This window comes from Heterodontus francisci, chromosome 3, assembly GCF_036365525.1.
Source record: "Heterodontus francisci isolate sHetFra1 chromosome 3, sHetFra1.hap1, whole genome shotgun sequence".
Classification (NCBI taxonomy): domain Eukaryota; kingdom Metazoa; phylum Chordata; class Chondrichthyes; order Heterodontiformes; family Heterodontidae; genus Heterodontus; species Heterodontus francisci.
In genome coordinates this window covers 94,900,353-94,927,119 of record NC_090373.1, presented here as the reverse complement: position 1 = coordinate 94,927,119, position 26,767 = coordinate 94,900,353, and the positions used below count along the sequence as shown (strand labels likewise).

Genomic DNA, 26,767 nt, shown 5'->3' with positions numbered 1-26,767 from the left:
TGCAAGTATTTACATGCACACTTGGTTAAAGAGCAGTACAGAAGAGCAGTATAACATGGTGCATGGCTCTTAAAGTAGGTCCCAGTGACAAATTGGTAGAAGTATAAATGTAGCATGACTATTAATCTGTTCATTCTGTAATTACATTAGTCAGTTGTTGATTGTACTCTAAATCTGGTGGAAAGTTTTCATAGAAATCAATGGATACCAGCAGCAAATCCTGGAAATTTTTGCATGTTTAAATGTTTCTCTTTCCCTTTTCCCTTCTTTATGCTGAATGAGATATTTTTGCCAACTCTGGATCATTATATCAATACTGCTTGACTGAAAACTTTATTTAAAAAAAAAGCTTTTAATTTGAGGACTCAAGTTTTTGCCTTAATTTGAAACAAGCTTGTATTTTTTTATGAATAATAATTTTTTTTCCCACTAACATATAGTAAAAGGTTATTGTTTCTTAGTGTAATACCAATTAATGTTTCCAGTGTATTGCTGTAAATCAATTTTTGTTTAAAGTTATCTTTTTGTTTTAAGAGTAATAATTTGTAACAGGCAGTTTGAAATAAATTGTAATTCTTTCTTATAATCTCAAAACTGTCGAATTCCTTTCCTCCAGCTTTTCTTCCTTCATGCTACAAGCTTTTAAAATCCACTATTTACTCCGATTAATGATTAATTTTTCACAGTTTTTCTCACTTTTTTTCGAATGTGATAATGCTTTCCATTTTAAGGCATAGCTTTTTATTTAGATTGCTTAATTTAAAAATAGTGAATAGGTTACTAACTGTTTCTGTATTATGCTTTTGCTGTAGTGCTGGTTCAGTTGCTCCCTCAGCCTCATCTGAGCTGGTTACATTAATAAATTATCTAACTACGGTTCCTTTACAGGACAGTTTGTACTTCACTGTCCTTTGTTTGAGCGTCCAAAGTAGAAGATCCATTCGAATACTTTTCGTGCAGCATTTCTACCTCGTTGCAATTATTGAATTGTTTCAAGGGTGCTTAATGGAATAAAATGAGAATTACTGGCTGGTGCATTAGCTGGGATAGTAAATTTTTCATGACCATCTATTTAAGTTAACTGGAATAACAAACTTCACAGAATTTATTTTTCCACAGCTAGAAATTGGGCTAAATTTAATTTTGAATTGGGCAGTAGGCTGCTGTTTAATTATAAATCAAATCCACATATGATTTGATTTTTCAATTTATTCATAATCATTTACTGCACAGATGGAGGCCATTCGGCCCATCAAGTCCATGCCAGCTCTCTGCAGAGCACTCTAGTCAGTCCCACTGTCCTGCTTTAGCCCTGTAGCCCTGCAAGTTTATTTCCTTCAAGTGCCAATCTAATTTCCTTTTGAAATCATTGATTGTCTCCACTTTTACCACCCTTGAGGTTTGTTACAAGTTGAATATAACTACTCTGCTTTTCAATTTAATCTCTCTGGAAATGAATCCCAGTGCTTGGTTTGCTTTTTTATGGCCTTATTAACCAGCGTTGCTACTTTTAGTGATTTGTGTATCTGTACCTCCAGATCCCTCTGCTCCTCTACCGCATTGTACACTTATTTTCACACTTAAGTGGCCTCCTTCCTATCAAAATGTACCAGCTCACACTTACCTATATTGACGTTGGCTTGTAAATTAGACACCTAATCTACAAGTTTAGTAATGTCTTGCTGTGTTTTGTCACAGTCTCTCTCAGTATTAACTACCACTCCCCAAAATTTGGTGTAGGCCACAAATTTTAAAATTATATGTCCGAGTCCCGAGTCATTAATGCAAATTGTGAACAACAGTTGTCCCAGCATTGATTAATGTGGAACTCCAGTTCCCACCTTTTGCTACTCTGAGTAGCTCCCCTTAACCCCTACTCTCTGTTCTGCTTTGTAAACGGCTTGCTTTCCATTTTGCTCCTTATCCCTGATTACACATGTTCCGACATGCAGTCTCCTCCCACAGCCCATGTGCACAATGATGAAAATTGCAAATGATATCCTCTGTCTGTGCTCACAGTGCCCTCTCTGTCCTCATCCTGCCCAAGTCTCAGCTTGTTTCCAGCTCAACCTTCTCACCACAAAATTCACTCTTTAAAGAGAGCAACATTGAAGAGTGCTTTACACCAAGCAGAATACAAAAAAGCGAAAAAGGGCAAAAGAGGGGTCACTGTAGGGAAATAGAGACACAGTCCACGAGCAGGGTTTAAAGAGGATTTTGAAAACAAAAATAAGGTGACAAAGTGGAGAAATATTGGAAAGGTATTCTAGAGGATGCAAATCAAGTGGCTAAAACAACTTCGACCAATGATGGAGTGGTGGAAGCAAGAAGTAGCCCAGTGTGCCTGTGCAAGCTGGAAGAGTTTAAGTCACAGAGCCATTGAGTCCAACTTTAACCACCAGCACTGCAGATTTATTTATTATACTTGTTAAAACTAATGATTTAATCATGCTCTGCCGACACATAGGTTGGTTGCTAGGGAAAGCATTGTAATTTGGGTGACTTTCTACAAGAAGGCATCAGCTTTAGGGCTTGAAACCTGAGAACAGTGATTGTCCAGATTAATTCTGTAGCAAAAAGTTATTTTAAATTGGGTTGTGCTGAAGAAGCTATGTTTCTAAAGGTGTTTAGAACTCACACCAGCAAAGCATTTATACCTCTGCAATGATTTTGCCCTGATGCTCCCATAGTGCGGGTTTTGGTTCATTGTAATTAAACCTGTGTAACTGAAGGTGCACAGTGAGGGAAGCAGTGGCATCACTATCGTGTCTGTTGGTGTAGCTGACCTTTTTGAGTGCAGTGAAAACCACTAGAATACCTGTCAAATTAGAAAACAAGCAAAACCTGATTAACAGGTGCAGAAAAAGCTGACACGCCCATCACAGTGCCAAGAACTCAAAAGAACCTTTTTTTATTCTTTCATGGGATGTGAGCATCACTGCCAAGGCCAGCATTTATCCCTAATTGCCCTTGCGAAGGTTGTGGTGATTATTAACCTATGATGTGAAAGTAAGAACTTATGCGGGTTCTGCAACTTATGGTCAGGTGTATGCAACATTTCTTCATGTACTTATGTTTTTTCTCCAATACGCATGAAAGCCTAAAGGCAAAAATCCAAATGTTGAAGGCACAAAATAGATGTTGTGTTTCTAAGGCTCCTGGGGCATACTACTGGAGAATGCTAAATTTTTGCATTAAGAAATGCTTTCTGGTAAATTTTTAAAATGTTTATATTTTGCAATCTTTTTAAAAATGGAAAAATAAAATATTTGTTTCAATAGAAGCAATCAGGCATCCACTTTCTGAAAAGCTTGCTTACCTGTCACTCTTCCAAATCCAAGCTCCTGCTGCTATTCAGAGAATTCTAGCCACATCAGACCCAGTGCACAGAGGCAGCGTGTGCCTTTCACATCCCCAACCTTTCACAGGGAAGCTCTGTGCTCCAACCCTCCCTATTCTTACTGGAACTCAGCTCCTCCTGCTCCCTTAATTCAGCCTGGCATCACAGTTCCTCCTTATCTTCCTACTTCGTTCATACTGGCCTTAATCTTCCAGCCAACCCTCCATGCTACTGGTGTTTTTAACACCTCCTACCAATTCAAGCAGCAAGGTGATTACAAATCTCTGGAAGACACTGGTTAGACTGTAGTGGAGTACAGCATGCAGTTTTTGTCCCATTTGTAGGATGATATTGGAGCCATAGAAAAGGCAAAATGAAGATACACTCAGTTGATACCAGAGATGAGAAGATCCAGCAATGAAATGCTTGAGGAAACTATAGGGAAATTCATTGGAGCAAGAGAAAGTTAGAGGGAAGCTTTAATAGAATTTTGAAAAATTGAGTAGTGAAAGATCATTTCCACTGGTTGGTGAATTGGTCACGTGAGAGTACAAATTTACTAGAAGGGTAAAATCAGAGGTTAGATGGATTTTTTCATGCAAAGCATATTAAATGCATTTCAAATGATTATTGAAGCAGAGTTAATGATATTGAAGAAGGAATTAATTTAGCATTTCAAGAAGAAAAATATTAGAGTACAGGAAAATGGCAAAGCAATGGGTTTAGAGTAGGTAGCTAGATAGTGCCAATGATGAGTTAGCAACAAAATCTTATATAAGGCTTTGTATAACACTTGGTATATATTTATATAACAGTCTTTAGAGCGAGCAACATTGCAGAGAGCTGTGTGCCATAAATAACTCTGACTCTAAGGGCAAAAGAGGGGTCACTGTAGGGAAATGAAGACACAGTCAAAGAGCAGGGTTTGAAGAGAATTTTGAAAGCAAAAATGAGGTGACAAAGTGGAAAAATATGGGGAAGGTATTCTAGAGGATGCAAATAAAGTGGCTAAATGAACTTTGACCAATGATGGTGGAAGCAAGAAGTAGCCCAGTGTCCAGGAAATTGTGCATGTGCAAGCTGGAAGAGATTGCAGAGTTAAGAGTGTGCTGAGGTCTTGGAGGAACTTGAACACAATGCCAAGGATTTTATAGTTGATGAGTTGGGGTACAGAAAATCAGTAGAGCTTGCTGAAGATACGTGTTGATGAAAATGTTGGGCTTTGTGCAAGAGAGTGTACGGACTATTATATCTGGCTTCTGTTATATATCAAAGAATGAGATTTTGGTAGTGAAGAAGTCGTTGAAAAGTATTCCAAGTTTAGCTAAGTTGCATTTTGTGAAAGGGACGCTGGCAGAGAGGATGTTTAGGAAGTCGAGCCTCGAGATGCTGAGGCCACAGACTAGGGTGTCTATTGCAAGGCAGGGATGGGCAGGGACGGACAGCATTTTGGAGATAAACGTCTTCTGGCCATTGTAGCCACAGATGCATGATGATCTCTCTTACCTAAGCAGCCTTTGCATTGGGTAAGATACATCACTGCACACACAAATTTGTGATCATTTATACGTTTTTCTTGTCTCAAATTCAAATTGGGGTGCATCTTTGCGATGAAGCTGTGGTTCTATAGTACTTTATCATTTTTTTCCCTATTAAATTAAAATGTGTTTATTCTAATACTGAACAGGTGACCAAGCTCGAAATTTCTTTCTGCAGTCTGGTTTGCCAAAGCCAGTACTGGCTGAAATATGGTGAGTACTGAAAATTGAACTCAGTCGGCCACTTTGTTTTTACAGTGATGTATTTTTCATATGTTAACGACTAGCATTGAGATAAGTTAATAAAATGTAAAATTTATGATTCAACCTAATATGTTAAAATTGTGACTGACACTTTGGCCTACTAAAGGGTTTTTCAGGCTAGCTGCCAAAGAAGTGGCTGGCTTTACTTGTATCAACCACCATTTAAACTAACCAGGTCACTCTATCCTCTTAGTAAGAGAACTTTGAAGTACCCTATTTATTCCACTCGTGAAAAAAATCCTTGTAATTCCTATGTGATTTAGTTGCTCATCAGTTATTGGATCTTCCTCATTGTTTAAAAAAAACTTAATTTGCTGTTGTATGCCTTGTGTTTGCAGAACTTTATTGGGATACTGTACTAAAATCTCCATGATAGAGTTGTTATTTGCAATATATGTTAGATATAGTTCTTAGTTAGATATAGTTCTTCGGGCTAAAGGAATCAAGGGATACGGAGAGAAAGCGGGAACATGGTACTGAGTTTGGACGATCAGCCATGATCGTATTGAATGGCAGTGCAGGCTTGAAGGGCCGAATGGCCTACTCCTGCTCCAATTTTCTATGTTTCTATGTACATTATTGTTGTCAGGCTTGTTTAATGCTTCGGTACCAATATGCTATATTGTCATTTTAATATGATTCTTGTGTGATATGCTTAATTCTACATCTCAAAATGTTCCCATCACTACCAGTATCGCTACCTGTATTCACCAGTGCTGACTTCAGTTATATACATGTGAACATACAAATTAGGAGCAGGAGTAGGCCACTTAGCCCCTCGAGCCTCCTCCACCATTCATTAAGATCATGGCTGATCTGATTGTAACCTTCACTCCATATTCCTGCCAACCCCTGATAACCTTTCACCCCTTGCTTATCAAGAATCTATCTACCTCTGCCTTAAAAATATTTAGAGTCTGCTTCCACTGCCTTTTGAGGAAGAGCGTTCCATAGACTCACGACCCTCTGAGAGAAAGAAATTCGCTTCGCCTCTGTCTTAAATGGGCAACCCCTTATTTTTAAATGGTGACCCTAGTTTTAGATTCTCCCACAGGGAGAAACATCCTTTCCAAGTCCACCCTGTCAAGACCACTCAGAATCTTATGTTTCAATCAAGTCGCCTCTTACTCTTAACTCCAGCAGATACAAGTCTAGCCTGTCCGACCTTTCCTCATAAGACAACCCGCCCATTCCAGGTATTAGTCTAGTAAACCTTCTGTGAACTGCTTCCAACTCATCTGCACCTTCCTTAAAGAAGGAGACTAATATTGTACACAGTACTGCAGATGTGGTCTCACCAGTGTCCTGTATAACTGAAGCATAACCTGTCTACTTTTGTATTCAATTTCCTTTGTAATAAACGATAGCATTCTATTAGCTTTCCTAATTAATTGCTGTACCTGCATACTAACCTTTTGCGATTCTTGCACTAGGGCACCTAGATCCCTCTGCATCTTGGAGCTCTGCAATCTCTCACCATTTAGATAATATGCTTTTTTTATTCTTCCTGCCAAAATGGACAATTTCACATTTTCCTACATAATACTCCATTTGTCAGATCTTTGCCCACTTACTTAACCTATCTATATCCCTTTGTAGCCTCTTTATATCCCCTTCACAACTTACTTTCTTAACCTATTTTTGTGTCATCAGCAAATTTAGCAACCATACTAAATCTAAGTCATTTATATAAATTGTAAAAAGTTGAGGCCCCAGCACTGATTCCTGCGGCACACCACTCATTCCATCTTGCCAACCAGAAAATGACCCATTTATGCCTACTCTCTGTTTCCTGTTAGCTAGCCAATCTTCTATCCATGCCAATATGTTACCCCCTACACCATAAGCTTTTATTTTCAGCAATAACCTTTGATGTGGCACCTTATCAAATCCCTTCTGAAAACCTAAGTACAGTACATTCACCGGTTCCCCTTTATCCGCAGCACATGTTACTACTTTAAAGAACCCCAATAAATTGGTTAAACACGATTTTCCTTTCACAAAACAATGTTGACTCTGCCTGATTATCTTGAATTTTTCTAAGTGCCTTGTTCTAACACCTTTAATAATAGCTTCTAACATTTTCCCTCTGGCTGATAAGTTAACTGGCCTGTAGTTTCCTGCTTTCTCTCTCCCTCCCTTTTTGAATAAAGGAGTTACATTCACTATTCTCCAATCTTATGGAACATTCCCCGAATCTAGGGAATTTTGGAAAATTAATACCAACACATCAGCTATCTCACTAGCCACTTCTTTTAGGACCTTAGGATGAAGTCCATCAGGACCCGGGGACTTGTCAGCCTGCAGATCCAACAATTTGCTCAGTGCTACTTCCCTGGTGATTGTAATTTTCTTGTTCTTCCCTTCCTTCCATTTCCTGATTTCTCTATTTCTGTAATGAAGCTTGTATCCTCTATAGTGAAGACCGATGCAAAATACCTATTCAATTCATCAAAAGTGCTCTTTCCATTTGGAAGGAAAAAAATCTATAATTTTAATGCTGGTTGTTTCTCCACAGTTTAAGTAACATAATTTCCACAATAAACTTCACTGAAAATCTAAGGGAATCATAAGTATAGATAAAAAATGTAAATTCTCATCTTTGTGTTCAAGTCCTTCTATGGCATCCTGCCTCCCTACTCTGTATTTCCTCCAGCCCTAATATCCTCTACGGTCTCTGCGCTCCTCCAATTCTGGCTGTGTGCATATTCTCAATTTCCTTTGCTCCACCATTGGTAGCAATGCTTCTACTGCCTGAACCTTAGGCTCTAATTCTCTCCCTGTACCTCTCCGCCTCTCTGTCTCTCTGTCCTCCTTTATGCTGCTCCTTTAAAACTTACCCCTTTGACCAAGCTTTTGATCATCTGTTTTAATATCTCTCTGTGATTTGGTGTCAAATTCTGTCTGGCAACACTCCTGTGAAGCACCGTGAGAGGTTTTTACTAAGTTATAGGCGCTCTATCTTAGTTGCTGTCGTAAAATGATAGCAAGAAAACAAAAATGCTCAGTTAAATATTAAATCACTGCAGCATATAAATAGTATTTTACACCGTCTGTTAAAGCCAGATAGAGCACGGTGTTGGATATATATTCAGTAAATGAAATGTACTCCACACATCAAATGTTTTCGATTTTCTGTAATGAATAAGTTGCAATATTTATGAAAGAGCTTATTATCACTGACTTGTTTCTGCAAATTTTTTTAAACTGGCCTTATACTTGCAGCAACCGTCTTTTGGTTCAATTGCAGTACAATATAACTTCCCAGTTCACGTTCACAGGGAATATTCAGTGCTGTGTACTAATGGACACCCTTCCTGTTTTGCCTACTTTCTTGCTTTACACATTTTTTTTTACCTTTCTTTGTCCTTTCCCTCCTGTTGCTGCTTCTTCCTGTCAGCCAGTCATGACCCCTTTCTTTTCTGTCCCATCTTGGGTAGTTTGCCTTCCCCAATCCCTACCCCACCCACCACTATTACCCTGCCTTTCAACTCTCCTGCTACCCTTCCAGGCTTGAGGCCTCCATGGTTAAGCTCAATGCTACCCTCAGTGCTTCTCTTGGCATTCTCCGACGGGCCCCTCAAAGCACCATTCACTGCTTCCATAAGAGCAGCAACCTCAACTATCCCATCCTCTTCTCTTGCTGATCATCCCACCCAGGATGCTTGCTGGGGAATAATCTTGCCAACCTCCTCCTCGTCCCAAAAAACACTTCTGCCTCAGACTTTGCCAAAGAATCAACTATCACGGCCCCTCTCTCCAGAACATTTATTAGGTCATAATGAAGACTCTTGCTGTGCATAACTCCTTAAATTCTTGTCATCTGTCCCCTTCCCCCTTACCCCCTACATGTGAAGAACACTTGGACGACGACTTCACTTAAGATTGAAAACATCGAATCTGTTGCCTCTGCCGCTCACCCTTGCCCACCAGTCCACATCTGGATCCCTCCTGCCCTTGAATCCATGTCTTCAGTTCCTCTCAGATCTCCCCTCAATCCCTCTCTGAGCTCAATTTATCCATGACCATCCACATGCTCCCTTGACCCGATTTCCATTAACTAACCACCCAGCTTTTGTTCTTGGTGCCCATGCTAGCTGCTGATGAGGATTGCTTTTACTTAGGTATTGTCTTTCTCATGTCCAAAACTACCATCATTACCCCTTGACCCTTCTGTCCTTGCAAATTACTGGCTCAACTCCAACCTTCCTTTGTCTTCTAAGTTTGTGAACCTATTGTTGCCTCCCAAATCCATGTCAATCTTACCTGAAACTCCATGTTTGAATCTTTCCAACCAGGTTTCCTCCCCAACCCTAGCACTGAAATGGGCCCAATTAAAGTAAAAAAAATTATATCCTTTGGTGTCTGGAGTCTTGGTACATTATCCATACTCATTCTACTCAACCTGTTTGCAGTGGTTAATGTGATTTAAATACACCATCATCCAATTCAGTAAAGTTGGACTTGCTTTGTTCTACTCTTAACAATCCAGTCATGGCTAAAGCATGTCCAGCAATAACTCCTCTTCCCACTCTCCCACTAGAGCCCCCCAGGGATTTGTCCTTGACTCCCTCGTCTTCCCCATCTTCATGCTGCACCTTGCCAACATCAACTACAAACTTGAAATCAACTTCCGCATGTATGCTGACAACAACCGACTGTACCTCCCTACCACTTCCCTCGACCCTCTAGTGTCTCTGTTGTCAGACTACATGTTCAGTCTTGGATGAGCTGCATTTTCCTTTAGTTAAACATCAAGAAGATAGAGGCTGTCATCTTCGGCACCCACTACCAATTAATTTTCTCCCCCCTGCCATTGTGTCAGGCTATTGTCCAACTCCATTGTTGTCGAAGCTCATGTTGTTGAAACCTTTATCCATACCTTTGTTAGTTCCAGACTTGAACTTAAATGTTCGCCTCGCAAAGATTTCAATTCTCCACACTCTGTATCCTATCCTGGGCCAAGATACACTCACTATTACTGACCTACATTAGCCCCTTCTCCCCCAGTGCCTCAAATTTAAAATTCTGATCCTCGTGTTTAAATCCTTTTGTGGCCTTGACCCTCTCTAACTCTAACCTGCTCTAGTCCTACAATCCTGCCCAAAACACTCTGACTTTATGTGTGCACTCTTCTTTGTGCTAACATTGACAGCCATGCCTTCGGGCATCTATGCTTCACATTTCGGAATTCTCTCCTTAAACCCTGCTGCCTGTATACCACCCTCTCCCCCTTTAAGTTTCTTCTTAAAACCCACCTCTTCAACCAAGCTTTTGGTCATGTCTTCTTTATCTTGCCATCCTATCATTTTTGTCTGATTACACCTCTGTGAAGTAACTTGGAGGGTTTTTCTATATTAAGTTGCCACATATAAATGCAAGCTTTTTTAGATGCCTTGTACAGAATCTACTCAGACCATTAAAATATAATTTCTGTCTTGAAATCTGAATGGCTTTTGGAAGATACTTGTATTACTGTTGTGATTTGTCAGAGATAATTGAATGGTTAAATATTATGCCAATCATATTTCAATTCTGTGAATGATGCCTAGAATCCAAAGAAGTCTGTGCTATATAATTGTATAATTTTTTTACTTCTATGCAGGACCCTGGCCGACCTGAACAAGGATGGAAAGATGGACCAGCAGGAATTCTCCATAGCAATGAAACTGATCAAGATGACCCTTCAAGGTCACCCGGTGCCCACCATTCTTCCACTCATTATGAAACAGCCACCAATCCCTTCACCCCTGAGCTCTGCACGATTTGGTAAATGAAATCCTCCTAATAAGTATAGAATAGACGATTAAATTATTGGTTACTCATGATACTTCAGCGCAGTGTTCTCACCATATTTATTGGCATTAAAAAGGTACATTTCAGGTGATACACATTAGTATTTTACTAGTCTTAACACCTGCAGGAATGTGCACTGAAAATTGAGACCGAATGTAGTGAAGTGGGGTTGAATGTGAGGTGTAATTGAACTCGGCTGCACAGACATAATTCATATCCCATTTTAAATTCTGTCCTTATTTTTACATAACGTACATTTTTCAGTTAAATAGAATACCAGTAATCATCAATAATGTTAGGTAGTTTAAAGTGCTCTCTCCAAACACTGCCCAAGTCAGAGAATAAAACGTTTAATTCTTCTCCAGTTGTTATGAATACTTTAAATGGGGAGTGTACAAATCTCATTGGTCCACACCCACAATTTTTCTCTAATTTTATATTGGGAAGATCAAACCGTTGTCGGTGGCCCCCACCATGATCACTGTTCCTGAGCTAATGATTCCAACCCTCCCTCTGGTCACTGTGTGAAACTGAACCAGACTGTCTACAACCTCTGCATTCTGTGACCCTGAGCTTCCAAGCCCATATTCTTCCCAAGACCACCTACTTCTACCTTATAATATCATCTGTCTCTGTATCTGCCCATCTGCTGCTGAAACCCTCATCCATGCTTTTGTTACCTCCAGATGTATCTACTCCGATACTGTCCTGGGTGACCTCTCATCTTCCACCATTGGTAAACTTGAGCTTGCCCAAAACTTTGCAGCCTGCATACTACCTGCACCATGTGCAGCTCACCCATCACCCCAGAGCTCACTGACCTACAATGGCTTCTGGTCCAGGAATTCCACAGATTTAAAATTCTGATCCTAATTTTCAAATTGCTTCATGGCTTGGTCCCCCTCTATCTCTGTAACCTTCACCAGCCCTACAACCCTTCAAGCACTTTGTATTCCTCCAATTCTGGCCTCTTGAGCATCCTCAATTTCCTTCCCCCCCACCCCCCCCCCATTATTGGTGGCCATGCCTTCAGCCATCTTGGCCCTAAGTTCTGGAATTCAATCAGTAAACCTCCGCCTCTCTAACATTTTCTCCTGTTTAAGACACTCCTTAAAACCTACTACTTTTACCATGCTTTTGGTCACCTGTCCTATGTGGCTCAGTGTCATATTTTATCTGATAAAGTTCCTGTGAAGCACCTTGGGATGTTTTACTAGGTTGAAAGCACTCTATGTATGCAGGTTTGTTGTTACTGAAGTCCTAGTGTCAATGCTGAAAATTGTGCTTCCACTTTTCTGGTAACTACATGTCAACTTTCTCTTACTTTAATAAAATAGCAAGTATTTAAAGGAATTGCTGCTGCATTTTTTTCATTTTTAATGAAATTGTCCACTGTGATGAATTACAAGTTGTTCATATTTAAATTCCATTATAGGAATGGGAAGTATGCCAAATCTGTCAGTCCCTCCGAACATTCCTTCATTTGTTTCCTTGGCTCCCACATCATCGTTGACATCAGTGACCTCCATGCCACCTTTGGGTATATCAGTTCCCCTGCTGCCTGCTGTTAGTACATCAGCATTGCCAAATGGTACACCTATCATTATTCCGCCATTATCTGCACAGAGTTCGGCAAGTAAGTAATTCAAGTTGATTTGTTGCACTTTGACCTATAATTGACAGCAGTATTTCAAACTGTATAGTTTCTTTACAAAACATTCCTTGTAGTTTTGTTCATTTTCTCGTATTTGTCCTTTGTAGACCTTTATCTTGAAATTTCCTTTGAGAAAATGAGGTAAAGTTCTTTATCACTTCACTTTCTGTAACAAGTGATGCCCTGTTTAAAACACAAATGGTTGTCCTAACTGTTGGAGTTTCAGCTTTCATTTATAAACAAGTCCCTATCCAGTTTAGCCAAGGTGAGAGATATGAAGGATTTGAATTGAATCATTGCATTGAATCTGACTGCCTCGAACTGCATTGTGTTGGTCCTGGGCCATTGATAACAAATGTTGCTGTTGCCATGCAGATTGCTACTTTGAAATAAAATTTGCCTTTCCATGAAATTGCAATCCGTCCCTCTTTTCGCTATAGTACTCTATGAAATTGAAACATAAAATGCTGAAAATTCAGAGCAGGATAGATAAGTGTCTGAAAGAGAAAGATAGTTAACATTTTGAGTGTGACCGTTCATCAAAGTAACTGAATTATTGACTCGCTGTTCATTTTCAGCATTTTCTGTTTTTATTTCAGATTTCCATCATTTATATTTTAACTAATGCATTTTATGAGGTGCTTAAATGTTTCTTCGTATGTGCTGCTTCCTCTTTCCTGATGCACTAAGGCAACTTTGCCTTTTTCTTGATGGTTACATAGCTTAGTAACCTGAAAGTGAAATTATCTCTCATTACCCACTTACCAAATCCCTAAACCATGAATTTGTTTACAGCTCTCATCTGCGATAGATGCAATATAATGCTGTTCTATATACTTTTAGCTCAGTCACTTTCTATTGATCTCATTTTTGATATCTATTAAAGAATTAATATTTATATGACTTATATTTGATTTTAAAAAATCAAACATTTCTGTTAATAACTGTAACCTATACTTGATACTTAAAGCACAATGCAGTTCTGTAATCATTTAAGTCACAGGTTTCATTGCATTTGTGTAAGATTTTGTTTTCATAAGGAATTAACCTAAGCAGGAGGTAGTCAAATGAATTGTGCTTCACATAAGCATTGGTAGGCACCCCCTGACTTTCAGATGAAAGCATTTGTGATTTCTGGGAATGTAATTGTTTCTTTTGGTAAAGGTTTGATACATTTAACCTAATAAGTCCTCCTCTCCAAGTATTTTCTCTTTCTCCATATTCTCCTTTATCACCTTGTTCCCTTTCCTGCCTGCACATCTGGCAGATGTTTCCAGAGCTCTTTCTAAGGAACTATAAATTACCTCCAGCAAATTTAGTGGGTTCACTAATGACCTGGCTGTGATCAGGAAGTTGCAGGTATTGATCTGCACTGCCACTTTGGGTACTCTAACTCACTTACATACCCACAGCGGCACGGACCTCTCCTTTGTCAGTGAGGAAGTATATTTTGTAGTTGAAGTGTCTCTGTAGCTACACAATACATGTAATGTTACCATGTAGTTACAGCTTTCTGGGAACTCAACAGTTGCAGTTCTGTTCAAGACCAATACTTAGTGGAAGTAAAGCAGAAGACTCTATACACCCATCATACTTTGATGGCTGTCTTTAAGGCTAACCACCAAACTTAACATTAATTATAAGGAAGTAACTTTTCATTTAACTACTTAGCTGTGATAAGTATTTGAATTAAACTATATTGAAGCATAATTCTTGTCCATTGTTTCATAATTTTGATCTGCCTCCACATTATTGTGTGTTTTGGAGGTTAAAAGCAGGTTGGACCAACCAGCTGCCTTACAATCAGTTAGATGTGTGTCTTTGCCCATGATTCATTGAATAATGAAAAGCATATTCTGGTACATGGGGAAAGTTTTGAGACACACTATCTAAAAGGGATAGAACCTATTGTTCTGCCTCTTCCTTGGCCTTTGTTTCTCACGTCATGGTGTTAATTTTTTCAGCGCTCCCCCATACCGGGTCTCTGAAGCAGGCGTTAGCAGGATTTGGAGGCACTGGCCTGCACAAGGCTCAGTCACTAATCGATCTTGGCTCCAGCAGGTACAAGCAAATTCTTTTATATATAATATTGTTCTGACCATTGTGTTTGGATGGATTACGCAGTAGATAAGTATGCTGCAGATTTAGCCATCTGTCTAAATCAAACCAGATGTTGTTTTGAGTGTAAATAAACAGTAAGCATTATATAAGCACGCATTCTAGTTCCAGCTGAAACTGTTCAATCACCCAGGACCAAAGCAGTACTTTTGCATCGGAAATGTAATGCATTTATATTTTGTGTCCAATAATCCAGAGAAACCTGCTGCAATTCTTTGTTCTTGTTTGACAAACAGTCAGAAAATCTTTCTCCTATCTGTCACATGATGGAAAGCATGTGTAGATTTTGAAAAGTGCCAAGATCAACTGTTAGTGAAACTGTTGCAAGTTTCTTACTCGGTCCCCTTCCCTGCTGAATAAGCAACAGCTTAATATGGTAAGCACAGCAGGTCATGTTTTAAAGAATTTTAACAATTCCTCTTTAAAAACAGAAGAATGCCTATTTCATATGATAATTAACAGCTTGCTCATGAAAACGTGTGATTGAGAGTGTGGTTTTATTATCAGTTAATTAATGCTGGAAAATGGTTATTCTGTTTATTGTAATAGGGAATTTCACTTAGTCTTTTAACTTAAAAGGGAGAGAGAGCAAAGTGAAATAAGGGAGAGTGTAGTGATATAGCCACTAGTCATTTGCATTGCATTGATCTTTTCACAGTGCAGTGTGGAATTTTACATCATTTAAATCTGTGTTGCATGTTTGGCAAATGCAGAATGTTTCTCAACTGATTTTGTTGTTAAAGAGTGTCTTTTTGAGGGCTCACTGACATCCAAATGAAGATTTGTTGCTTATTCTTATAATGGATATGTCATAGACTCTGAAAACAAGATGTTTTTGTTAGATAATTTCAACTTTGTCGGTACACACAAAATTCGTCATTGAAAAGGTAGCCATTGCAAACAAAGAAAAACACACTTGTAACACTTAGTTCATAGATTAATGAGTTTAACATATTAACACATTTGTACGAAGTTCTTTGTCCACAATTTTATATAGGGTGAGGTTTGTTTAAACAGTGAACAGAAGTATTTCATATAAATGCATAAACATAATTTCTGTAAAATGTGGCACAGGACTATTTCAATTTATGTTAATAAACTTTTTAAAATGCAGCTTTTTTGAACTGAAGGACTGAAGAATTGTTCTTTTAAAAGCTGCTGTTTGCTTATTGCTGTGCCTAATTTTTGTTCTACTATATTTACATGGTAGGGTTGAAGCTGTGCTGCAGCACTCTGTACCATGCACTGGTGTTCCTATGTGGTACAGCATCCCCCAGTGGGACAAGCAAGCGATGTTTAGCATTTGAAAACTACTTATGAGCGACTGAGAACATTCCAATAAAGGAAGTGGGTTATTTCATTCTGAAAAACTGCATCATAATTGAACTTGAATTAATTTACCTTTTATATAAAAAAAAATATAATATACTACGAGCACATTGACGAATAAATGGAACCTGGAATGTAGTGCTATCCATAGAGACTAGCAATGGCTTATGATCGATCCCTCTCCACGCTAAGTTGTTTTCAGCTCGGGTGGTGAAGCTACAATTGACCATCAGCATTCTGAGTTAGAGGGGGAAAATTATCCAAGCTTGTTACTCCTGATTATGTTTAAGGGATTCCTTTTGGAATGTACATGAATGAATGTGAGGTAATAGCCTGAAGCATTCTTCAGGTTCATAGATGAAAGTGGCTATTCGGTTGATGAGCCCAACTCAGTCTGAGTCACATGTCTTCAGAAAAGTCAAAGAGGGAAGAAAACAAATGAGAAAAAAAATGCACGTGTTTCAACGAGGCTCCAAACCATTTATGCTTTGAAAGGACAGCAGATTTAATAGGCAGAATTTTCCCAGCCAGGTGGAGGCTGGTTCTGACGCATGCAGGGTGGGATAGTCCCAGAAAATGACATTGGGTCAGGATCCCGGCATCATCCCACCCTCTTCCAGCTTTTCCTGGGGCGGGTTCCAAGTCCTGTGGGAAACCTCTGTAGGTCTGCGGTAAAGCAATTGAGGTGATTATAAAGGCAATTACAGCACTGTGGGTATACCAATACCACATGGCATCAAGAAGGCATCCTACCACCACCTTCTCAAGGCTGTTACGGATGGGCAGTAAATACTGCCGTTGCCAGCGAATGCTCACAACCCATGAATTAAATTTTTTAAAAATCCACCTTTCACCTCTGCTGAGGAGCGAGCAGAAGCAACACCACCGGCAATTGCTCCAACAGGAGCAAAACCAATAGCAGCACTGACTGCCTTCTCCTCAATTGCATGCCCCTGTAAAAGGCAGATGGGATGGACACCGAGATCCAGCTGGAAGGAGGTGAGACCCCCAACGTAAGGTCTACAGGAAAAGGATCAACTCTGTTGACATGTCTGAGCTGCAGTACCTCAGGAGGCTCAGGCACACATGGCAAGTCGGTGCTAAAATCAGCAGCCTTCTGGAACAAGATCTTCTTCCCAGTGGAGTAGGTGGGCATGCGTTGCTAATGGCCTGTAAAGTGCCTGTCACTGGAGGCCACCGCACCCCCCCCCCACCCCCATCCCAACCCCTGTGTTTCTGTCTCTTGCTAAATAGTCTGCTGTCTTCTGCAAGGAGTGAAAGAAGAGGTGAGAGTGTTCGTAATGGTTTGTGTGGAGAGAAGGGAAGGGCACCATTTGTGGAGGGTAAGTGTGAGAGGGCAATAGACTGAGGGTGAGAGAGAGTGTTGGCTGCTCCGATGGTATGTGAGATGCCTGCAGAGAGAGGAATGATAGGTGCTGCAAGATGTGTTGACCTGAAGCATACTGTGCAGGAGAATGCTGGACAGTCAGGGTGTGGGACTTGGCATCTGAAACTGTTATGCCACTCACCTGTCAAACCCACCTGAGGTCCTGGAACCTTGGTGCACTGTCTCCAGGTTGGAGGGAGCACATTGCTGCTGCTGACTTCCTCGGCCACTTACATCTGGGTTTGAGAGGTTATCTTCTTCCCTCGTCCTGGGAGAGCTCACCTCAGTCTAGCCCCTCAGATGCAGCAGGACATCCAGGTAAGAGCAAGAGACCCGGGAGGGGTTGGGGGGCAGCCTTCTCAGGTCTTCTCTCCATTACTGTGGTTGTTGCAGTCTCAAATATTCAAGTGCTGATGATCCCTTTAGTTAGATAGCCTTCCTTTGACAGAACAGAATTCCTAATCTTTTAATTGGCCGGGGAACCCAGAGGCAGGATGCTAATGCTGTTGCTCTGGGAAAGAGCCTCAGCAAAGCTTGCACATTAGGAAATCGTGTTCCTGACCTGCAAATGGCCCTACCGTTGTAGCAGGGACTAGGTGGACAAGATTCTGCCCAATATGTATGTTTCTCACTCTTTACTGTATTACTGAACTGCATTATTCGAGGACTGTATTTTCAGCACTAGTTCTTGAATGAGTTTTATTCTTCATATGGCTAACATAAGGACTAATACTTCAAAACTTTGTGGTTGAGATCATTTCCAATTATTGCCTTCCAATCTTTGTTTCTTTTATGCAGCAGTTCATCATCATCCGCTACTTCTCTCACCTCACCCAAAATGAGCTCCTCTGACTGGGGAGTTCCTCAGTCTGCCAGGCTCAAATATCGACAATTGTTCAACAGTCTTGATAAATCCATGAGTGGTTACCTCTCAGGTCAGTGAATTATATGTGCTTGTGATTGATGAAGCTTTTTCTTTGGTGCAGACTTAGTATTGATGATATGATTGATCATATCAGCATTCAGGACCTCAACCTCTGCAGGTAGTTGTTGGTTCACTTGGGAATACTGATGGAGAACTGTCTCCATGGCGGATGTGCTCTGCCATAGTGATGATTTCCACTCTAATTCAATGGGAATATACATGTATGGTTGAAAGTATTAATCTTTGTGCTAATTTGTAGGATATAATTAAAACTCAACCCCAAACACTTCACAGAATCTGTACTGGAAAAAATTGCGGCATTCACATGCCTCATTAACGCTGCCTCATTGAGCATAGAAAACCATCCAGAAGTGCTTCACAGAGGTGTAATCAGACATAATTGGATTCTGAGTCAAAGAAAGCTATTAGAATGGGTAACCAAAAGCTTGATCAAAGAGGTGGATTTTGTGGAGTGGGAGGTGATCAGGCAGATGGGTTTAGGAAGGGAATTCTTAATGCTGCCTGGTTGCTGCACCTTTGCCTGGTTGGGATTAGAAATTGTGACTAATCCAGGTTTTGCTAAATATGATTGGGCAATAATAGTTGAAATTCTGATATAATTTTTATTGGTGTAAATGATTGCTACAGCGGTAATTTGAAATGTTTTGATCCAGAAAGGCTAAAATCTTAACGTGAATGATGAGCATGAACTGAACAAAGGGGCAGTGCCCATGGCTGTAGTTGTAAGTAGAATATACTAGCCTTCTAATGATTTAAATTTGTTTTTTAGGCCCCCAAGCCAGAAATGCTCTTGTACAGTCCAGTTTGTCTCACAACCAACTAGCTACAATATGGTGAGTTCTGCTGTAATTACGCATTCTCTACAGATGCTCTTAAGGTTAGAAGCTCCCACCTGTGGACACACAGTGGAGACCATCCAATTAACTGGCTTTCAGATTTAACTCAAGGCATTGTTTGTTGAATATTGCAAGATTTAACACTGTGAGACATTTCCTATTGGTGATTTTAAAAACTTGCTTTATTTTTGGTATAATAAATTGCAGTTTGATTGAAGTAGTGTGAGGGAAACCTGCTGGGTGCTGCATCTGGTTGTTCTTATCAAAAACAAATGACAGTAACTTGCCTTTATATAGCACTCCTCATGCAAAATAGCTTCTCAAGGTGCTTAACAAGAGTGAGTGCTGGAGATGGAAAGGATCTGATGGGGAGGGGTTCTGAAAGTATGATTGAGGAGAGAAGTTTTTGGGAGGCTTTTGAAAGAAAGGAAAGGAGAAGGTTGCAACAACAACAGCCTCCCTTTATATGACACATTGAACATAGAAAAATATCCAGAAGTGCTTCATGGAGGTGTGATCAGACATAATTGGATTCTGAGTCAAAGAAGGAGCTGTTAGAACGAGTAACCAAAAGCTTGATCAAAGACGTGGGTTTTGTGGAGTGGGAGGTGATCAAGCAGATGGGTTTAGGGCAGGAATTCTTGAGCTGAAAGCAATACCACCAATCGTAGAGTGGAGAGAGGGGGAGTGCAGCATAGGCCAGAGTTGGAGGAAAAGAGAGTTCTCTGGGATGGTAGGGCCTGAAGAGGTTATGGATAAAGGAATGAATGAGGTTTTGAAAGTATTTAGATATGGGAATGATCATTATAAATTGCAGGGGGACCAAGAGCCAATGTAGGTTAGTGAGGATAGGGGTGGTGGGTCATCAAGACTTGATGTGGGATAGGATATGGACAACAGAGTTTTGAGTATGCCATAGCATACAAGGCTACAGGCCAAGTGCTGGAAAATGGAACTAGAATAGTTAGGTGTTTGATGGCCAGCACAGACATGATGGGCCGAAGGGCCTGTTTCTGTGCTGTATAATTCTATGACTCTATGAATGTGTTGAAGGTGAGATGAAGTGAAGGGTAGAGAATGGTTGAGTCTGGAAGTAACAAAGGCAATGATGAAGGCTTTGTTGGCAGGTGGGCTGGTAGGCCAGAGGCTTTGAAGGTACACAGGTGAAAATAGATAGTATTTATGATGGAGTTGGAAGCTCAGCTTTGGGTCAAATAGGACACTGAGGAAGCAAACAAACTTGTTCACCATGAGACATTTGCTGAGGGGCGGTGGGGGCAGGGGGATGAAATCAGTGGCTAGGGTACAGACTTGATGCTAGGGGGCCCGGCCAAAGACAATGGCTTTAGTCTTCCCAGTGTTTAACTATGGGAAATTGTGGTTCATCCAAGACTGGATATTGGATAAGTCGTCTGACAACCCAAAGGCAGAGGTGAAGAGGTAGTTCCTGTGAGTTGTCAGCACATATATGGATGTTGAATGACTGAAAGAACTGCCTCAGATATTAGAGCATAGGGAGTGGGGAACAAGAAGTAATCTACAGTCAGAATGGAGGGCGCTGACTCAGGTTTGTGGCTGGGGAAGATCACTCAAAAGAGGGAGCTAAATAATGGCTGGTTTTAAAATGCTTTCTGTTGAAACAAAAACAAAATGCGCAAACATTTCCAATTTGTCTTACTGTTCAGTAGGGAAGACCGAACATCTCATGGTTCTGAGGCCTTTGTTGGTGTCACTGCATCACCTGTGGTACGGAAATGTATTTAAGCGGTCCTGATTTGCCTGCCTAACTTGTGTGGCAATGTCTGGCCAATACTTGGCGTCTTGAGCTGTGGTCACTTTCAAAATAGCTGAAGAATAAGAAATCCAAAATGTTTGAAGGACGCTGCAAAATATTTTAAATGACCCTGCGTTGAGCACTACCCACCATGAGGCATTACAAAAATTCTGATGAAACCAGTGGCCTTTGAACAAATGATTGCTTGAAATTGTGACCTTTGACAAAAAAGTTGAGTGGGTTTTTCTGTAGAATCAGCTTGCTGTCCATAGGTTCAGAGAAATTACATTGTTGTTCTGAAAGCCAATGTGGAAATATGCATTAAGCCTCTGTTGATTTACAGGAACCTAGCAGATGTTGATCAGGATGGAAAGCTCAGAGCAGAAGAGTTTATTTTAGCAATGTATTTGATTGAAATGGCCAAGTCTGGTCAACCTCTTCCTCTCTCACTTCCCCCAGAACTGACACCTCCTTCATTTAGGTGAGTGATTCGCTTTTACCCAGCGTGATGAAATAATCCGTTCATTTTAATTTTCATCCCTCTTAATTCCCATAAGTGTTAAGTCATGCTCGGTAGAGTAGAGCTGGATGAATGTGAACAGCCTCTGTATTTCATCTAAGGGTCCATTATCATACAAGCCACCCTGGAAACCTGGCAAACGCTGACTGCTGGAAAAACAGACCTTTACCAAGTAAAGACAAGGACTTAGATTAATTATAGTAGGACACGGGCTTCACATGACTTAAGCTGCAACAAATGTTCAACAAATTTTATTTGTGGAGGGAAAATACCTAAAGTTTGCCAAGCACTGTTTGCAAATGAGGTGGATTAAGATATGACTGAAGGGAAATGTGAGTGTTGAAAGCATGACATTTATTTTCTCGTGGTAATTTTGGGCATGTACCTTTCCTCCTCCCTGAAACTTATATTTTTTGATGCTGAACTAAAACTGTAGTTTTTATTTTTTTTCATTCATGGGTGTCGCTGGCTAGGCAAGTGTTTATTGCCCATCCCTAATTGCCCTCGAGAAGGTGGTGGTGAGCTGCCATCTTGAACCGCTGCAGTCCTTGGCATAAGTACGCCCACAGTGCTGTTAGGAAGGGAGTTCCATGATTTTGACCCAGCAACAATGAAGGAATGTTGATATAGTTCCAAGTCAGGATGGTGTTTGTCTTGGAAGGTAACTTGCAGTTGTGGTGTTCCCTTTTTCTTCTTGGTGGTAGAGGTCGTGGGTTTGGAAGGTTCTGTTGAAGGAGCCTTGGTGAGTTGCTGCAATGCATCTTGTAGATGGTACACACTGCTGCCACTGTGGTGAAGGGAGTGAATGTTGAAAGTGGTGGATGGGGTGCCAATCAAGCAGGCTGCTTTGTCCTGGAAGGTGTTGAGCTTCTTGAGTATTGTTGGAACAGCACCCATCCAGGCATGTGGAGAGTATTCCATCACACTCCTGACTTGTGCCTTGCAGATGGTAGACAGGCTTTGAGTTACTCGCCGCAGAATTCCCAGCCTCTGACCTGCTCTCGTAGCCACAGTATTTATGTGGCTGCTCCAGTTCAGTTTTTGGTTAATGGTGGGAGATTCAGCGATGGTAATGCCATTGAACATCAAGGGACGATAATTAGATTCTCTCTTCTTTGAGATGGTCATTACCTGGCACTTGTGTTGCCTGAATGTCACTTGCCACTTATCAGCCCAAGCCTGAATGTTGTCCAGGTCTTGCTGCATGTTGACATGGGCTGCTTTAGTATCTGAGAAGTCTCGAATGGTGCTGAACATTGTGCAATCATCAGCGAACATCCCCACTTCTGACCTTGTGTTGGAGGGAAGGTCATTGATGAAGTATCTGAAGACGGTCGGGCTGAGGACACTACCCTGAGCAACTCCTGTTGTAGTGTCCTGGGACTGAGATGATTGACCTCCAACAACCACAACCATCTTCCTTTGTGCTAGGTATGACTCCAACCAGCAGAGTGTTTTTCCCCTGATTCTGGTTCACTAATGTCCTTCAGGGAAGGAAATCTGCTGTCCTTACCTGGTCTGGCCTACATGTGACTCCAGATCCACAGCAATGTGGTTGACTCTTACATGCCCTCAAAATGGCCTAGCAAGCCACTCAGTTCAAGGGCAATTAGGGATGGGCAATAAATGCTGGCCTGGCCTGCGACGCCCACATCCCATGAATGAATATTAAAAAAAAAAATTCCCTTTGACCAGTTTGGCTGGGGCTCCTTGATGTCATACTCGGTCAAATGCTGCCTTGAGGTCAAAAGCAGTCACTCTCACCTCACCTCTGGAGTTCAACTTTTTTGTCCCTGTTTGGACCAAATCTGTAATAAGGTCCGGAGCTGAGTGGCCCTGGCAGAAACCAAACTGAGCACCACTGAGCAAGTTATTGCTGAGCAGGTGCCGCTTGATAGCACTGTCGATGACCCCTTCCATCACTTTGCCGATGATTGAGAGTAGACTGATAGGGTGGTAATTGGCTGGGTTGGATTTGTCCTGATTTTTGTGTACAGGACATACCTGGGCAATTTTCCCCATTGCTGGGTAGGTGCTACGCGCCACCACAACACCGTGGATCTTGAGCTCGACACTCATTATCATATGCAGGGCGGCCTTTCCGCAGTACTCCAGTTGTGGCCTAACCCGAGCTTTATAAAGGTTCAGCATAACTTCCCTGCTTTTGTACTCACTGCCTCTATTTATAAAGCCCAAGATCCCATATGCTTTACTAACCACTCTCTCAATATGTTCTGCCACCTTCAAAGATCTATGCACATGTATCCCAGGTCCCTCTATTCCTGCACACTCTTTAGAGCTGTGCCATTAAGTATATATTGCTTCTCCCTATTACTTCTACCAAAATGCATCACCTCCCACTTGCCAGTATTAAGTTCCATCAGCCACCTGCCTGCCCATTCTGCTGGCCTTTCTATGTCCTGTTGCAGGCGGTTCATATCATCCTCACTGTTTGCCACACTTCCAAGTTTGGTGGTGTCAGCAAATTTTGAGATTCTATTCTGTATTCCAAGATCCAAGTCATTTATATGCAGCAAAAACAGCAGTGTTCCCAGCATTGACCCTTGGGGAACATCACTGTCTACCATCCTCCATTCTGTAAAGCAACCATTTATTACGACTCACTGTTCTCTGTTCTTAAGCCAATTTTTTATCCAGTTGACACTGACTGTCCTATTCCATGAGCCTCAGTTTTGTTAACCAGCCTTTTATGTGGTACCTTATCAAACATTTTCTTAAAATCCGTATAAAAATACTCAGCATTCCCTTCATCAACCTTCTGTGTTACTTCATCAAAAAATTCTTTTCGATTAGTCAAACATGATCTGCCTTTTACAAGTCCATGCTGGCCATCCTTAATGAACTCAAACCTCTCAAATGTCTGATATTTACCCTGATGATTATTTCTAAACCTTACCTACCACTGATATTAAACTAACTGGCCTGTAGTTGCTAGGACTGTCCTTATACCCTTTTTTGAATAAGTGTGCCACATTTGCCACTCTCCGATCCTCTGGTACATCCCCCGTATCCAGGGAAGATTGGAAGATCATGGTAAGCCTTTCCGCTATTTCCATCACCACTTCCTTTAGCAACCTGGGATGCAAGCCATCCGGACCAGCTGATTTATCTACCCTAAGCATAGCCAACCTTTCCAGTACCTCGCCCCCCGCAATTTTTATCCTGTCCATTGCGCCTCTCTGCTTCACCGATATTTTGTCAGCCTCCATTTCTTTTGTGAACTTTGAAACAAAGTACTCACTAAGGATATTAGCCTTGCCCTGCGCCTCTAAGCTTATATTACCCTTTCTGTCCCCGACAGGCCCCGCTCTTCCTCTTACCACTGGCCCACCACTGACATGCTGGTAGAAGATCCCTGGGTTCCCTTTTAGGTTGACTGCCATTCTATTTTCATATTCTCTCTTTGCCAGTCTTATTTTGCTCTTCACCTCCCCTCTCAACTTTTTGTATATGGCCTGGTTCTCACTTGATGAGTTCACCTGACATTCATCAAACAACCTATTTTTTTTGTTTCATCATTTTCTCTATCTCCCTCGTCAACCAATGAGCCCTGTTCTTGGTTCCCCTACCTTTCACCCTGGCTGGAATATTCCTAGCCTGTAAGTGAAGCATCTCTTCCTAAAAGATAACCCATTGTTTTGATACAGCTCTTCCTGGCAGTCTTTGGTTCCATTTTACCCTGTCTGGATCTCTGGTAATTGCATTGAAATTAGCCACTGTCCAGTCTTAGACGTTCTATCTTATTTTGTTCCTTGCTTTTCTGCATTACTAGTCTAAACCTTAGGATACGATGATCATCCTTACCCAAGTGCTCCCCCACAGCCACTTGGTCCACTTCATTTTCCAGCACCTGTTTTCGATAAAAATAATAAAATATGCTTCAACTTTCTCTCTCTCTCTCTGCCACTCTCTCTCTCTGCCACTCTCTCTCTCTGCCACTCTCTCTCTCTCTGCCACTCTCTCTCTCTGCCACTCTCTCTCTCTGCCACTCTCTCTCTCTGCCACTCTCTCTCTCTGCCACTCTCTCTCTCTCTGCCACTCTCTCTCTCTGCCACTCTCTCTCTCTGCCACTCTCTCTCTCTGCCACTCTCTCTCTCTTGCCACTCTCTCTCTCTGCCACTCTCTCTCTCTGCCACTCTCTCTCTCTGCCACTCTCTCTCTCTCTGCCACTCTCTCTCTCTGCCACTCTCTCTCTCTGCCACTCTCTCTCTCTGCCACTCTCTCTCTCTGCCACTCTCTCTCTCTGCCACTCTCTCTCTCTGCACTCTCTCTCTCTGCCACTCTCTCTCTCTGCCACTCTCTCTCTCTGCCACTCTCTCTCTCTCTGCCACTCTCTCTCTCTGCCACTCTCTCTCTCTGCCCACTCTCTCTCTCTGCCACTCTCTCTCACCACTCTCTCTCTCTGCCACTCTCTCTCTCTGCCACTCTCTCTCTCTGCCACTCTCTCTCTCTGCCACTCTCTCTCTCTGCCACTCTCTCTCTCTGCCACTCTCTCTCTCTGCCACTCTCTCTCTCTGCCACTCTCTCTCTCTGCCACTCTCTCTCTCTGCCACTCTCTCTCTCTGCCACTCTCTCTCTCTGCCACTCTCTCTCTCTGCCACTCTCTCTCTCTCTGCCACTCTCTCTCTCTCTGCACTCTCTCTCTCTCTGCCACTCTCTCTCTCTCTGCCACTCTCTCTCTCTCTGCCACTCTCTCTCTCTCTGCCACTCTCTCTCTCTGCCACTCTCTCTCTCTCTGCCACTCTCTCTCTCTCTGCCACTCTCTCTCTCTGCCACTCTCTCTCTCTGCCACTCTCTCTCTCTGCCACTCTCTCTCTCTCTGCCACTCTCTCTCTCTGCCACTCTCTCTCTCTGCCACTCTCTCTCTCTGCCACTCTCTCTCTCTGCCACTCTCTCTCTCTGCCACTCTCTCTCTCTGCCACTCTCTCTCTCTGCCACTCTCTCTCTCTGCCACTCTCTCTCTCTGCCACTCTCTCTCTCTGCCACTCTCTCTCTCTGCCACTCTCTCTCTCTGCCACTCTCTCTCTCTGCCACTCTCTCTCTCTGCCACTCTCTCTCTCTGCCAACCACTCTCTCTCTCTGCCACTCTCTCTCTCTGCCACTCTCTCTCTCTGCCACTCTCTCTCTCTGCCACTCTCTCTCTCTGCCACTCTCTCTCTCTGCCACTCTCTCTCTCTGCCACTCTCTCTCTCTGCCACTCTCTCTCTCTGCCACTCTCTCTCTCTGCCACTCTCTCTCTCTCTA

At 41.7% G+C, this 26,767-nt stretch overlaps 1 protein-coding gene across 1 annotated transcript in view; it reads left to right on the top strand.

The window, feature by feature from the left end:
* LOC137367121 (intersectin-2-like) overlaps positions 1-26,767 on the top strand; it is a 128,695-nt gene that overhangs the window by 81,367 nt on the left and 20,561 nt on the right. Inside the window, exons 4-10 of the mRNA XM_068028558.1 lie at positions 5,028-5,091; positions 10,748-10,911; positions 12,374-12,574; positions 14,557-14,653; positions 18,225-18,361; positions 19,142-19,205; positions 21,326-21,463. Of these exons, the coding sequence (XP_067884659.1) occupies positions 5,028-5,091; positions 10,748-10,911; positions 12,374-12,574; positions 14,557-14,653; positions 18,225-18,361; positions 19,142-19,205; positions 21,326-21,463 (865 nt within the window). The remainder of the gene's footprint in view (positions 1-5,027; positions 5,092-10,747; positions 10,912-12,373; positions 12,575-14,556; positions 14,654-18,224; positions 18,362-19,141; positions 19,206-21,325; positions 21,464-26,767) is intronic.